At 42.8% G+C, this 16,078-nt stretch overlaps 1 protein-coding gene across 5 annotated transcripts in view; it reads right to left on the bottom strand.

The window, feature by feature from the left end:
- Positions 1 to 16,078, bottom strand: part of FLNB (filamin B) — a 107,920-nt gene that overhangs the window by 51,129 nt on the left and 40,713 nt on the right. For all 5 annotated transcript variants that reach the window (XM_065408016.1, XM_065408019.1, XM_065408017.1 and 2 more), the window contains exons 3-11: positions 15,022 to 15,119; positions 13,352 to 13,499; positions 10,820 to 10,938; positions 9,366 to 9,443; positions 6,799 to 6,961; positions 4,705 to 4,902; positions 2,116 to 2,253; positions 1,000 to 1,126; positions 327 to 463 (exon numbers count right to left, since the gene is read on the bottom strand). In XM_065408016.1, the coding sequence (XP_065264088.1) occupies positions 327 to 463; positions 1,000 to 1,126; positions 2,116 to 2,253; positions 4,705 to 4,902; positions 6,799 to 6,961; positions 9,366 to 9,443; positions 10,820 to 10,938; positions 13,352 to 13,499; positions 15,022 to 15,119 (1,206 nt within the window). The remainder of the gene's footprint in view (positions 1 to 326; positions 464 to 999; positions 1,127 to 2,115; positions 2,254 to 4,704; positions 4,903 to 6,798; positions 6,962 to 9,365; positions 9,444 to 10,819; positions 10,939 to 13,351; positions 13,500 to 15,021; positions 15,120 to 16,078) is intronic.

Genomic DNA, 16,078 nt, shown 5'->3' with positions numbered 1-16,078 from the left:
TTGTTCACTGCTCTATCATACCTTTCCTATATATGGAGTAGGTGCTATCTTTTTTGATTAAGGCCAACCCACTAACCCCCGGAGGTACTCAATGGTGTTGTTTCCCTCTCAGACGCAATATCTGGCTCTTCCCCAATGTATCCCACATTCTAGAAAACTAGAAAATCATTTCCTGTGCAAGTGTAGTCAGATTTATGTAAGCTTAATGTTTAGTTAGTGACTGGGTGAGTCTCATGGGATCACCATAATGGTCAGAAAGACTATTGCCATCAAGCAGTTCAACATTAAAGCTCCTGAAAATCCTAGCCAGGACATTACTGACTTACCAAGAGAGCCAACTTCTGTGCCAATGGATTCTACAACGAAGTCAGCAGATTTACCAGCAATCCCTTCATGAAGTCCTGGTCCCCAAGCTCTCACTTTCTGAGGACCTGCTTCAGGTCCTACTTGAACTTCAAAGGGGCTATTGAATGGGGAAGAGGTCAAAATTCAGGATTAGGAGTGGCAGAAATAGCACCCATTCATTTCTGTCACTTTATTAATGATGCTACATTATACAACGTATTGCAAAGAGCCCAGCCCACCAGCCTATGGAGCAATCTTTCAGATTGATTTGTCATCTGGAGCCAGTGTTCTAGATGCGTCATGCCACTGAAACAAAAGTCAAATAACTAGACTTAGTGTCTGCTGGAGTCCTCCACACGGACGTTCCATGGACCCTACTAAAAGCTCAATGAAAGTCTCCTCCATGGCCTATGCAGTTTAATACAAGTTGTGGATCACAAGAGCCAGATTTGAGAGCCTGGAAAGAGACCTATGCAAGCCTCCTTTTACAACGCTTCCAAGGCAAGCTATGCTGGCCCTGGAGCAGAAACGAAGATACAGGTTAGTGCAACTAAAACAATTCTTGCCAGAGCTGCTTAGAATGCAAGTTTGGACCAGTGGATTCCTGTTAGCATTGGTTCCTACCCACATGATCTACTGAATGATGCAACTCACCTCTTGGGGATATTGTGTCCGCCCCATGAAATAGTGACAATGTATTTTCCTGGGCTAACTGGGTAGTATTCAAATGCGTATACGCCATCCACAGAGTCCTTTTGTTTCACAAGCTCATCCAAGCCCTCTGTTGGAAGATCAGGTCAGCATTACTCAACAGGTTCCAGCCAACAGCTTAAGTTATTCAGGCAAGTTCACTTTTTCTAGTATTTACTTAGCTTCTTGAGAATAAAGTTTTCCACCAGAAAGTGGTTAGGAAACAAAGATTGTTCTAGTTGCCCTCTAAGACAGATGGCATAAATGAGAGAAGGTTTGAAGTCAACAGACCTAACAGGTTCTGTTATGTTTTGTCCTAAGCTTTTTTGTTTCAAGAGGACATGGATCTCTGCTGACTAACATTTGTCAGACCTTGACTACAAATATTTAAGGAATGCCTACTTTTAGTTTTCTGCAAGATAAAGGTCTTTCAAGAAAGGCTTAGTATACTGATAAGTCTGTTGCTTTTCTCTCCATACCATATTAAGCCACAGTGAGCTGGAATACCACTATCTCCCTAAACATTAAGGGTGTGCAGGATACCTGGAGGGTTTACTTCAAACTAGGAACAATTAAAGAACAAGAGAGCTGGCATCCCTGGTCAGCCCTGCCAAATTAGGGCAGGAGAAGACAAGCCAGTTGCTCCCAAGCACTTGTGTGGTTGAATAGGCTAGTTGCTTATTCAAGTCTTCACACAATCTGAAGCTAAAGAAAAGAGGAGTTTAGAAGTGGGTGATGGGAGAAGCAAATGAGTTTCAGGATGAAGACTCCCTCATTCACAGTTATGCAATTTAAGCCACACCCAGGAACTTAACTTAAGCTCTAGGATGCTCTACAGTGTTGACTTCCTTTGAGTAGGATCACAGCATTTCTAATTTCATAGCTGTCGAGATTAGACATGAAAGCTTGCCCAATTTTGAATTTAACTGATTAAATTGGAAAGACTTCAACCTCTAGCATTAAGTGTTCAACCGATACTGTGGATATCACTCAAAGCTACAATTCCTTGACTGGTCCACATCCGAGGCCTCTTTTCCCACAATACAGTACAGCAGACAACTTCAAAGAATTAACACTTACTTGGTCCTTTTACGGACACATTGATATCCCCACTCCCAGCTGCTTTAGTGTCCACCTTGAAGTCTGCAGTTTCTCTGATCCGGACTCCTTTAGGTTGCAGGCCTCTACCACTGGCACGACAAGCACTTGGACTGCATGCTGCAAATGAATTTTAGACATCAGTACAGCCTTTGATTCTCAAGTAGATGTAACCTAGCCAAGACTGCTTACAGCTATCTTTTACTTAGGCTTGGTCTACACTTACCCCCCAATTCGAACTAAGGTACGCAACTTCAGCTACGTGAATAACGTAGCTGAAGTTCGAAGTACCTTAGTTCGAACTTACCTCGGTCCACACGCGGCAGGCAGGCTCCCCCGTCGACGCCGCGGTACTCCTCTCGTCTAGCTGGAGTACCGCAGTCGACGGCGATCACTTCCTGGTTCGACTTATCGCGTCTTGTCTGGACGCGATAAGTCGAACCCAGAACTTCGATTCCCAGCCGCCGAACTAGCGGCTGGGTGTAGACATACCCTTAGAATGTTGACTCAGGGGAGAATATTTTAGCTTTTGAATGTGAAAAATCTGAATGACACTAGTCTCAAGGGGATCTGTATGGAAACTAGCCATTCTACATATGGCCTTTAGACTGTAGCATTAAGTTATTTCCCAATGTTCTGAGTCACATACTTTTACCTCCGATGTTCTTAGAGACTAAGGGCTTGTCTACACTACTGCATGGGGTCGATCTAAGATCACGTAGCTGAAGTTGCGTGAATAGCGTAGCTGAAGTCGATGTACTTAGATCTACTTACCGCGGTGACTTCACTGCGGTAAGTAGACAGCTGATGCTCTCTCGTCGACTCCAGTACTCCACCAGAACGAGAAGCACAAGCGGAGTTGACTGGAGAGCGCCCAGCGGTCGATAGACACGATATCGACCCCTGCCCGCTGATCTGGCGGGTAGTGTAGACAAGCCCTAACACTAAAATGCTTTTGACATTTAAACACTGAAGACCAATTGCTATGTAGAACTTTAATACCAAACATTAGGAGGATGAGGATGAGAATAAATAATAATCCCACCAAACTTTGCTTTTCTAAATGCCATTTTTACATTTGAGCCAAACTGCATGCAATGTATAAAGTTTCACTGTAGGAGTGCGCCTTAGTAATCTACTGGGCTAGTCCTTCAGGAGTAGAGCAGAGGTGGTAATATCTAAAGTTATCAGAACTGGCTTCACCGGACAACCAGTACCTTGGAAGACATGAAATGGAAACTCTTGCTTTGCTGCAGGTTCATACGAATAATGAAAGATATATTCAGCACTGACACATGCAGAGACTGAACAATGCCACTTTGTACACTTTCAGTCAGATCAGAGTAATAGGCTACAGAAGCAGAGTAGGTGGCAGATTCTTAAACTTGAGAGTTTGCATAAGTGTAGCTGTCCACAGCAAAGTGTTTTTCCAGCCATGGGCAAGTGTAAGTAGAAACTATTTCTACAAAATCAGCTACTGGGCAATTATGAATAACTGGCCTTACATAAATGTAATTCCAGCTATCAGGTAGTCTTCAGTCCAGTAATATTCTAGAGACCTAGTAGATCACTCATGATTATAGGTTCCCAGTTCGGTACCAGCATGCATTTTTATATTATGCATGTGCAGTGTTTATAGTAGAAGTGTAGCGTACAGCATCTGTGGAAAGTCTGGCAAGCAGTTCATTCTGCTTTTCATATACCAATAGCTTGGAGATAGTTGTTTCAATCATCTAGTAATTCCAACTCCTAATCCAGGCTGTATAAACAAGATCAAAGCTTTAATCACATGCTACCTGCTAGCTCTGGAGAGCACACAGCAACAAACCCAGGTTCAAGCAGGAAAAATCCACATGCCCTTATGCAATTCAGTTAGGCAGTTAATTTGTGGTTAAGTAGTTTCACCAACTTGATTTATTGCAAGACATATCTCGTTGCCCTAATTGATAAGTGTTTTGTATTCTGCTTGCACCTTTTGTTCTGCCAAAGAAGCAAGGGGAAAGCTGTTAATAAACAAGCTGCAAGCTAGAAGCTGAAAGACAGCAAACCATGAATAAAGTGTCACCCTGCACCTCTTACCGACATAGCTTGCTCAACTAGGAAGCCATTAGCAGTGAAGTCCAAAATTCCACAAGTGGAGGGTAGCTCAGGAGAAGTGAGCAGAGGTTGAGAGCGTAGAGGCAGGTGAGGATCGAACAGAAAGTCAAGCTTCAGTTAAGGAGGAAAAACTGAGAAAGTAAATATAGTAGACTGAGGCAGAGCTAGAGAAAAAAGTTAGACACCGAAATGGAATTTAAGACAGCCTCTTCAAAAGAAAGGCCAGACTCAAGTTAAAGCCCACTGATAAGAGACTAGCACCTAGAGCCATATTACTAATATTGAATTAAGTGGATATGCAAGATCAAATATTAAAGCAAATGAATTGTTTAAAAGCAAAAGATTGCCATATGCAAGGTAAGGATAGATCTATCTAACTATCTATCTATCTCCTGTAATCAAATCCACCAATACAGATGAAAGCAGTCCATATTTACAGAAATACTTTGGTGCAGCCATCATCCTAATACATACCTTCTCCAACAGGAACAATGCAAGGACTTTTTGGAATAGTCTCTCCAGCAAATGTCACTCTGACCGTATGAGGCCCAGCTTGAGTAGGTTTGTAGGTGCAACGGTAGACTTGGCTCCCTTTGTCTTCTAGCATAAGCTCCACTATATTCTTTCCTTGAGGATCTTCCACTTCCACATTAACATCACCCACACCAGCACCTACCCACATGAAAACAAGTTTAGCTCAGCCTTTGAACTTAGACATTCCAAGTGTCCACTTGCCTGGAAGCAAGACCCTTCCAAGTCGGACTCTGCTAAGATCCAAGATTAAAGCACGGTTTTGGGTTGGCAGCCTGTGTGTGAAAGGATCAGCCCATGAGGAAGCCAGCTTTGGAATATTTTGCTATGGCCCAGCCACACTACTGTAAGGGTGTAAGTGACACACTAAGGTGGTCTGGTATACTGATAGCAGCCTCTACTCAAAGCATTAGACCCAGTTGACTTATACCACTTCTGTTCAGAAGGCACCCGAGTAGCAGAATAATTAAATCCTACCAGTGTTTACTTTTACCTTCTTGCCTCCCCTCCCTGGTTTGCAGTCTTATGGCAAAAAGGGCCAGATCCTGTTTGCTAGTAAGTGAAGGCTGGCAGCTCCCTAAGGTGATGGAGCAGCAGTTGCAGGGAATCCGTCACTGCCTCCAGAATGGTTTTACAACAAGGATTATTCATTACTCTTGGCACTACATAGGCAGCTCTTTAGACAAACTATATTTGGCTTTTCTGCTCCACATAACCCTTTCACAATTCAGTCTGTTTGCATGCAATAGGCTGTGGAGCAGGGGGGCCACCCAACCCAACGACTTTTTGGCTACACCAAGCTTGTGTTGGCCACGACCCCATGTGCTAGGTTGCAATGCCATCATCTTGTGACAGAGGAACAACTGGGTCAAATCTGAGTGAGGGTCATTGTGACCTGACTCGCAGGGTTGCTACAACATTCAAGTTTGGCCCAGCTGCCCCTTGATCATGCAGGGGAAGGTGGTCCAAATTTAAGTGAGGTGTTCCAACCTGGTACACAAGCTGAAATGCCACTCGAATTTTCAGGGGGTTGGTAGAGGACAAACCTGTGCTCTGCACCCGCTCCCCCCACCACACACACACTTTAAATAGCACTCCACAGCCCCCGGCAGAAGATAATCCAATTCTCTCAAACTTTCGAGAAGGGCAAGTTGCCAATACAAAGTAAGGAGTTCCCGGACATTAACCAGGACTTAAGTGATTCCAAAAGGGTAAATTGGAATAACTCAGGAAAATTAATCTAAACTAGTTCTAAAGAATAGAATAAAATTAGAGCTTCTAAGCCAACATCCTACTCTAGACAAGGGTGTCTACGGTTGTTCCTTTTCCTTCACCACCACTGAAGACACCTGTTATTCAACCATCTTGTATTGCTGAACAAGCAACCAAGGTGCTTTTTCAACATCCATGACTTAGTCCAGACATGTCTCTACATGAAACAGATTACTACCTCTCCCAATTAGAAACAATGTTTTGCCAGAGTAGCGTGGCACTTCCCCTAGATCAGACAGCTGCAGCCAAGATTTTTAGGAGCCTCGGGCAGAAAGCAGTCTAATACATTAAACACTAGGTTAAAGTGTTTAAATACTTGAAGTAATTGCCCCATTTTGTTTTACAGTGAAGTTCTGCATCACCATTTGCAATACCTTAAACACACATTCCTGTGGAATATAGTATTATGGCCACAAAATGCTGTGAAGTAAATGGTCTATGAAGAAATGGTAACTTACAAGCTCACTAGTCATTTTATTAGACAGACTCTGGTTCATCACTTAAGACAGAACTCAAATAGTAACTGGATGGATTCTTTTGCTGAAGTTAGATACTGAATATGGTTAACATTTGGAGTGTTTCTATTTACAGTTAATCTTCAGTTTTTCTAGGAGGCAGATATATCATAGCCCCATTTTAGCAAGTAGTGGAGGGAAGACAGGTTAGTACTCCTGAAAACAAGTCAAGCTGCAAGAGCTACTGTAGGGTATATAATTGTGTAACTGCTATACTAGAGATTTGTAGCACTCATTTAAGCATGCTTACCTGCTGTGTAAATTTCAAAATAGGTAGGTTTATTGGCAATGTTTCCGGTTGCCTCCAAGCCTGGTCCTTTTGCTGTTACTTTGCTAGCATCGCCCTGGGCTTTGTCAACATTTACGTCAAATGGACTCTTGGAAATATGCTGTCCAGCAAATAAAACTGTAACCTTAAAAAAAAAATCCACCCACACAGACATTAGCATTGTGGTAGTAGAATTAGAATGAAGAGGCCACCTTGCAATTATGTTAGGGGCCTGGCAGAAATTACTACTTGAGTCACAAGATCAAGTTTTAAGGGTTAAGAGGTCCTGTGAGAAAACTTTAATGTTAACCCCCTCACTTTCTGTGTGAACTGGAGGTACCCTAGCTGCTTACTGCACTCCTAGAAAGACATGGGAAATACTGGCCCTCAGTTAGGTTTAAGTCTTAATGTCCCCATAAGATAACAGTATTCCACTGCTGGAGGCCCAACTGCTACTTGCAATGATCATGTTTATCATGCGAGTGCACAAGGACAGGATGGGGCCCCATTGTATTTGGCTCTGTACAGACAGTTGTAGACCGTTCTGTCCTGAGAGTTTACAATCTCAAAAGATAAGACTGGGGGTGGGGGGGAAGGGAAGGGTATAAGGAGTGAACAAGGTCATTATTTCCAAGATTTGGAGGGAAGGAGGTTTGATCAGCTAAACTGAAAGCATGCCCATTGTGAAGTTTTGTGCTCCATCATTTAGACTCATTAGGCCAGAATGTGGCACCCTTTGGAGAAGCCATTTATTTGGACAGTGAGCATGCACCACCATTTTCCTAGTTTCTGCTTATTTCTTGCACTACAGAAATGCATCTTGGTCTTCCCTGGACCAGAATTAATGGACTCAAACTAGCAATCAGTTTGTCCACCAAGGACAACAGCTAGTTATGAGGATTAAGTACACATCTTGGACCACTGAGCTGAATACAGATCTAAAGACAAAATCCAAGGGCCACTTCATCAAGTGTGCCTGGAAAATACGCCTAAAGTGCCATGTCTGCCTGATGAATCTAAGCTACATAAAGTCCATGACTTCTTCCGCCATGGATACTCCCAGTTAGAATGAAGTGTTATAGGAGACTAGTGACCCTCTGCTATCTGTGTTGATAGCAACATGACTCAAGGCAACTAAGGTAGAGATGTTTGCTTCTCACCGCCCCTCCTACATGCTTCACTCCCAGTATATCCAGAGAAAAATGATAGTTTGAAGACTGAACTCTTATCATTGGCTCTGGAACTAGCCCTAGTTGGTTGCCAGTCAGAATGGTGACTAGAACAAGATTTGACATAGGGCAGGGTTACAGGGTCTGGAACAAAGTTTAGAACTATCAGAGATTTTCCAGGTCTAGATCATTCTGAAGAACTTGCAGGCATCTGTGTAATCCAGGCACTCCAGATAGTAAACAGGATGAGGACTTGCTGAAGATCAAAAGGAGAGCCAGCTGAGGGTGCAGACTGCAGAGCTGGAGCAACTGAAGAAGATAAATACAGAGACCCTCTGCAGGGTCAGCTTTCATACCTTGCCTGGTAGAACCATTAAGCTAGCAATCTACAATATAGGAGGTTAAAGTGTAAACAGCTGTACAACTAGGGGAGTTTTGAAAGGAAGTTTTCCAAGCTTGGGGCAGGTGTGAAGACGAGACTGATCCAGGGGTTTGGCTTCATCATTGTTTCCCCACCAGATCTAACTGGGACAGGGCAAATGACTGGCCTAACAACTCTACTGCATTTACTTTGCGCCCCCCCCCCCCCCAAAGTTATCTGCATAAAGAAAGATTCCAGGAGCCCAGGACCAGCATTTTACAACTACAACCCTAGAAGGCTGCTAGTTTTTTCTAATGCTTGAGCTTGGGAAGTAGAGGATACTGGAGAATGCTACGTATTGTAATGAAGCCCTTTCAACCATGTGGCTTAGAGTGGAACAAAACTTGAGATAACTGCAGCACTGAGGAGGCAGGAGGAGCTGAATGGAGCCCACCCCTCCAATTCATTCTTGCCAGCCTCTTCCTGGGAGTGGTCAATGGTCCCACTGTAGTTACCATCCTGGTGGGCCCCAAGTCAGGGTGACTCACAGGCCCTACTCCTGGTACTAAAAGCTCATGGAGACCAAAAGGCTCTGCTCATGCTCTGGAGAAGTCTTTGCTGACACCAGTGTGGAGAAAACAGCAGAGGATGAGCCCAGTGGCATAGAGTGAGTACTTTCCCCATCCCCTTCGGAGAGAACGGACTATCCTTTTGATCACCAGCAGCAGGTCCTGTTATCCTTGCACATCACATTAAATAGGAGTACTGACCACAAGACCATATTCTCTCACACAAGTTGGAGAAAAAGGTGGGTGGGTTCATCCCTTAGGGGAAGGGAGAGAAGAGTCCATTAGCCCCAGACTGTGGAGACTTGAACAGAAAATGGAAACAGATTATTTACACCAGGGTTTCTGGGTAGATATCACCAGTAATCAAAGTTTAAGATGCCCATTTATAGTGCAATATTAACTTAAGCATATTGAGCATCCTGAACACCCAAAATCTTCTCGCTCACTCACCTTGTGAGGTCCAGTAACTTTTGGCACATACTGCACAGAGTAGGTTTTGTTCTTCTCATTGTCAGGTGTCACTTTTGCCTAGAAAGGAAGAAAAAGCATTTGTCCCAGAAACATTGAGTCTACACTTGACTATCTACTAAATTAGGACTTTTCACACATGACATTAAATCTTTAGTTGGTAGAATTTGATGCTGAAGCTAGTCAAAATAGAAAAATGCCATGGGTCCTAAAGAGATAATCAATGTTCGATACAGTTGCCATGGCAGCAAGTACACTTGCTAGCTATCTGTTCCCCAATATTTGTGCAAAAGCCACTGACATGTCTAGAAATACATGAACCAAGTTAAAATAAACCTGGTGACCTATTCTGTTCCTTTGCTACCAACAACTAAACTGGAGGCTGACCAACATTGTTAACTATATCAACTGCAGTGTATAATTTTACTTGTCTGGAATGTCTTAATTTAAATGCTCGTTTCATTAAACTAACCAACCTTTATCACATTATAGGAGTTTCCACTAACTGAACCAGCATTTGTTGTACTCACAAGATTGTTCTAATGTATCAAGTACTAAGTAATTAGCAGCAGATATTCTACAACTTTAGCCATTGCTCTTGCAGAATGAGCAGGGCAATCATGATTTAGTTTTATTTGGTAACTGAATGTACTGTCATTTGATTTTTTCAATGATGATCAAGTACAGTTCACTGAAAGAATTTACTTCTAGTGATTCAACATTTGGGCTGTGTTGGTCGTAACTGGTCAAGTCAATTGATTGTTCCCCAATTGGAAGAGTGATTTATAATTAGGAGAAGGGCTTGAAGACAGGACTTTGAGTCTGGTAGGTACAATGATCAGGAGACCATTTTAAGAGGTTTTCTTCACTACTAAGATATTGCTTAGGGAAAACAGGCTATGGAAAGATTTCAGAGTTGCTTCCAGTGTCACATTGCACACAGTAATTGTGCCACTGGATCCTAGCTAAGGAACACCTTTTGCTAGCTGGCTTGTTCATGATTTGTGTGAGAGCCTAGCAAAGCTTTCCAGGAACACTATCTCCCTGGCAATGTCAGGGTCTTGACTAGCACTTCAGTTCAGCATGTGAATATAGTTTTCAATATTCATGCTAAAAAAGCAAAACTGCTTAATAGAAAGAGGAACTGAAGGACAACTTGACAAATATAAAACATGCTCATGTCCCACCTGATCAGTTGTAATTGAAGGATAACGTTTTCTATTACTTTTAAGAACCATGTACACTAATTCTTAGCAAACTGTAGTCAGTTGTCATTTTGACTTAACTTCTTCATATATTCTATTTAAGATCAGAGAAACACCTTAAGTATTGTGCATTAAATACAGTTTACTACACTGAGGTACAGTAGGTAGTAATCATTTAAACTAGAGATTTTCCCTACCAATTTTCATGCTAAACATGTTTAGCATACAGACCTCTTCTCTGTTCCCTGCTGGATCTTCTATGAAGACCATTACATCTCCCTGCCCAGCGCTGATAGTATCTACTGTAAAGATGGCAGGTTGCTTCACCATGTTTCCATGAGGCTCAACTCCTGTTAAGGGGGATAGAACACAAAAGGGCACATTTAGCTGGTTGTTTCAAAACTAAATAAGAGGTTGTTTATGACAATCACACAAGCCACCTAATACAAGTTCTGATACAGCCCAAGTAGTGAGACATTCAGTTCCCCAACAGTTTTCCAGGCCTGCTTGTTTACCAAAAGACCAGTGGCATTAGACAACTGGCGTCACAGCTCAGGGTAGCTACACTGGGTCTTTCCCCTTATTGCTCCAGCAAGGATAGCCACTGAGGCCTCCAGCTCCTCAGCTGTTGCCTCTTGGATGAAGACCTGCATCTCTCCCCCTTCTGACCCAGGTATTCCCAGACTGCACAGTTCCCAGCCTTTACACCAGCACAGACAGGGTGCCCAAGGAACCTACTTGTCAGGTAATTGCCACAGGTCTAGGCAAGCCTATCTTATTCTTAGAAGGTACAAAGCATTAGAGAAACATTTAACAATGAAAATCTACATCTCATGCATGCCAATAAGCTTATCAAGAAGCCCAATCCTAATATGGATTCTAGCAGAGTAAGTCCATTCAACCCCCCTACCCAAGGGGGATTCCTTGAGGTTACCCGTTCATCACAATTTCAGCTCAGAACAAGCACGCTACCTTATGGGACCCTCAGTAGGCCAAATCCTTCTGCTGCTACTGTAAGGATTTGAAAAGGCTCTGTACTTATCTTCGCACAAAACTTGTCACAGCATGCATTTACTGCAACTTAGTTACTTGATCTTTTTTACACTTAGCCTTGAGCTATTACACCTGTCATGCTGTTGACTGAGTGGGTGGAGGAGTTCCCAAAGTTGCTAGCTCTTTGCTAGTCCAAGCATATACATCATATCACGTCCAAGAAATTGCTTCTCTTGAGACAGTGCCTCTAGTTTTATTAAGAAAAGTGTTTCTCCACAGCCATTTGTACAGTTAGTAGAAAATGCAGCGTCTGGTAGCTTTACCCAAAAAGTAGCTGTGAACAGCAGAATTTCCAAATCTATTCATCTCCAGAGAAATGCAACAGTAATACGAGGATATATTCCTGATCACACATTAGGTGTTTAGATGACTGATGCATTTCTTGACCAATGCAAGTTTTGCACATAAGCAATTAGTGTTCAGGCACTGTACAAGCATTGAGGCACACCTCAGAAGGTGGTTTCCCCTTCCCATGGGCAGGGAAAGCAAGGCAACGAGAAAGCTACTTTCTTGAAGGCAGAGCTGAAGTCAGAACTTACCACTTCTCAATCCTGTTAGCCCTCCAGATCATGCTGCCCCTAAAGGGCCTTTTTTTGCCCATGATAAAGGTTACTATAAACACTCTTTAGGGAGTCAGTACAGTTCTATACAAAACTGTAACCACGTCCTCTTGTGGCAATTGAGAACATAGTTGTCCTTGCAGTAAAGAAAGGTTTGTTAGCTTGGAATACAATATGGTAACATCTCATAGCATAGCATACATGGAAAGCTGGAACAGCTGTATATGTACATATTTGCCATGAATGGACATGCCAGCAAGAGATTTTCCTAGTATTCAACATTAGGTAGACTGTCAACCTCCTGTTGGACTGGTTTTCAAAGCCACACCTCCCAGGATGACGTTTAAGATTTGGACCAAGATGGTTACCAGCCAGTTGTGCTCTGTTGGATGAGGGTATCTCCTTTGCCAGAAACCCCTTATGGCTTGTCTCACCACTTAACACTGTCCATGCTTGCACTGAACTAAATTAACAAGACAGTGCATGGGCTGCAATGGAAACCTTGCATTGTTGATTCCCGGTGAGTAGTTTTGCCATTCTGGGGGGCAACTGTGAACCTAATATTACTGAGATTCCAAGTTATTCCTCTTCAATAAGTTTCACTAGGACTGTTCTAGTATCATATGTATTGACTTTCCCCCCGCCCCCCAAAAGGCAGCTAGTCTTCTAGGGCAGGAAGCTCTGCATACATTCATTAATCTTTTACTTACTTCTCGGCCACACTTCGGTTTCTGGGCTTTTTAAGAGTGCATGCTATATGATAAGTATGCACCTCCTGTTTGCATATTATGTCTGAGTATTGTTTCAGACATTGACAAGGAAACCTTTTAACAAAACTTACAGGACCCGTCATCCCACTTTTTCCAGTGGTGAGGTGTTACACAACTGCAAGGTGTCAAACATGCTCAGGTTTTGTTGTTGGGGTGTGAGGTGTTTTTTTTGGTAGGGGGGGGGGATTTGCATTTTAGAAGTAGGAGTGCTTTTGGGGCGGTCTCCACATATTTCTCAGCCTAAGCACCACACGAGAAGTACATGAATCCAGCTTGTACTCCAGGCCTACTGTGGACAACACAACCAAGCAGCAACTTGTTTTTCGAAAAGTCAACCTACATCAAGTAAATACCCTGCATTGGCAAGTGTTATTCCTTACCTCTGCCATAGGCTCTTGCTTTCTTTGGATTCAGCTTGGGTTTTAGAGGAGCTCCTGGCTTAAGCTTGGCTTTGGGAAACTGTGACAGGTAAGTCATTACGGAGTGTTCATCCACACTAGGGTGAATAATTTCTTCAGGAGTAATCACCTGGAAGATATGCAGGTTACAGTGTTTGATACATTTAATCAACATTAGACTCCCAAGAGCAGTACAATTCAGGTACATGGGAATTCTATGCATTCCAATAGCTCCCCTTACATAGGAGTTTCCTGGAGTTAACTGGAAGGATTTACAATAAAAAATTCAGTTTGAAAGTATTTAATGCAGTATCATGGGTTGAGTTAGTAGCAAAGAAGTCTGCATTAGAGGAAGTTTGTAAAGCTATATAGTCTACTGATGTAGTTTTAGGGAAACAAAGATGGAGACCACCACTATCTGTTAGCTTCAATAACTAAAGAAATCAAAAGAAGTGCATTACTTTCAAACCAGAGACCATTAGAGTTACCCTCCTGGGAAAGCAACCTAGGGCTATTCCTTCAGTGAAGGAGATGGTAGATGAATAGCTGAAAAAGTGAAACAAATTCACACTGACAGCAGTGATGCAGTCATGTCCATCAGCTTGTTCTAATGCCATGAGCATAGTCACTGCTCAGAGAGCTTTAGAGATTTAACATATTTTGCTTGTTATACTATTAGCATGAAAATCTGGTTTGAAGATCCATGGGCTCCTGTTCAAGTGAGATCATCATTGCAAAAGAAAGCTACTTTCTTATAAAAGCACTTAAGACTTCAGGTGGCAGATTGAACAGGTTAACCCCAAGGACCCTGTTCAAGCAAGTACACTTAGTAAAGAAGAATGAAGCAAGTTCCCCCCTCACCCAAAAAAAGAACGATGTGTTCCAATACCCAGCCATATCTTTAGAACAAAAGTTAGTTCTAGGTGTGCACTGCTGTTGAAGTCAAGTCTACTTTAAGTCAGAGTAATTGATTGCTCTGAGCAATTTTAAGGGCCCAAGTCACTTCAACTGTTCTCACATCCAACAGAAAAGCTGAAAGTGGGCAAATAACCAGAAATAAAAATAAGTCTCAAGGTTAGAGCAGGAAAGTCATCCTGGCCTTGAAGCATTTATTTCCCCTTGAATGCCATTAGTTGGTGCACCACGAGTTTCCTCTCCTCCATAGCGCTAGCATGTAGGCCCTGGTCTACACTACAAACTCATGTCCATTTAACACACACACACACACACACACACACACACACACACACACACACACACCTGCTGCAGTTATCAGCCAAACCCCCAGCGTAGACTGCATGATGTTGACAGGAGGGCTTCTGGGAAGTAGAGTCCATATGCCAACAAGAGAAGCACTCCCATCAGCATAGGTAGCTTCTGCACTAAGCGCTACAGCTGCGCCATGCAGCTGCTTTAAGTGTAGACAAGCCCTTAGAGTCAAAACAGGGATTCAAAGTCTGAAGACATACTGCAGATATCTAGCTCCACACCCTAGACTTCTGGAGGGCTACTATTGAAGCGAAGTTCACAAATTTAACAGGACTTGGCTGTCAGAACTGAGTTAGTCAGAACAGCACTCAGTTCATGCTTTTAGTATTCAGACAGACAAAGTCCTCTCTGCTCCAGGCATTTTTGCTTTCAGTCTGCCTTACCTGTGGCACACCCAGCCAGTCATCAGCTTGCTGCATGGCTTCACGAGCATTGTCAACTGGTTTCTTAGGGTCCCAGGTCTCCCAGTCGGGGCAGAGACCTAAGAATAAGCAAGTTACGCATTCAGAACTTTCACATTGACAGTTTATTTGCTAGAGAAGGTTTTTTAAAATGGAGACAGTCACATGCAACACTGCTTATTCTGGGTAATAAACTTTCCCAAATCTATGCATATGACCGCTTTTAGTCCAGAAAGCAACTGGCTCTCATGGAAGGAGATCTAAATAGGAAGTCTCACCATAGTGAGTGTTTTGCTTTCAGATTAGAAGGCTGGCTTCCTCAGAGTTCTAGAACTACACTTTTATTGGTTGCAGCCACCATACTTCCAAGGAAGGTGGCATGAAGTAGGATGTGTGTCACTTACTTACTGACTGCCAAGTGTGTGCACTGCAGGATATATAGTGCAGTTTTCAGTGACACCATGTACTTCCAAACTAGCCTACGATCCAAGAGGCCAGTCAGGAAAGACTCTCCCACTCAGCTCACCAAGATGCAAGTTTAGATTGCTTAGAGAGCCATCTGATTGGGAGGTTTTAGATTTAGCCTGAGGAATGAGGTATCTTATTGTGCTTTAAGTTCAAAAGCTATTTAAGGACACTTGAGTCCTGATGCTCAGTGGAATCTTGTGCAGCACTGACAATCTATACTGTGAAGATACTTTCGCCTAATAGTGCATAGCCAGAATTGCACTAAATTAGCTCAAGTAATTATGCTTACAACGCCATCATTTCACAGCAAAAAAAGGTACTTGTGTTGCTCCCCCCCATCCCCCGGTCATGTTATTCTTGCTCTAGTAAAGAAATAGACAAAGGTGAAAATTTAGAGTTTTGCAGGTGTACAATTTCCTCAACTCCTACATTCTGCTCCCAGTATAAAAGTGTTTGAAAAGCCTTAATACAGAACCTCCTGCTACAATCTGAAGCTGAAAGATGTTCCCATGTTTGGCCAAAACAACAAGTTCTTTTCAGTTTGGGAGCCTATGTTTGCTCCTTCATCCCT

The sequence above is a fragment of the Emys orbicularis genome, chromosome 7 (assembly GCF_028017835.1).
Source record: "Emys orbicularis isolate rEmyOrb1 chromosome 7, rEmyOrb1.hap1, whole genome shotgun sequence".
NCBI classification, from domain to species: domain Eukaryota; kingdom Metazoa; phylum Chordata; order Testudines; family Emydidae; genus Emys; species Emys orbicularis.
Note: the sequence above shows the minus strand (reverse complement) of the source record. Positions and strands in the feature narration are given on the sequence as shown.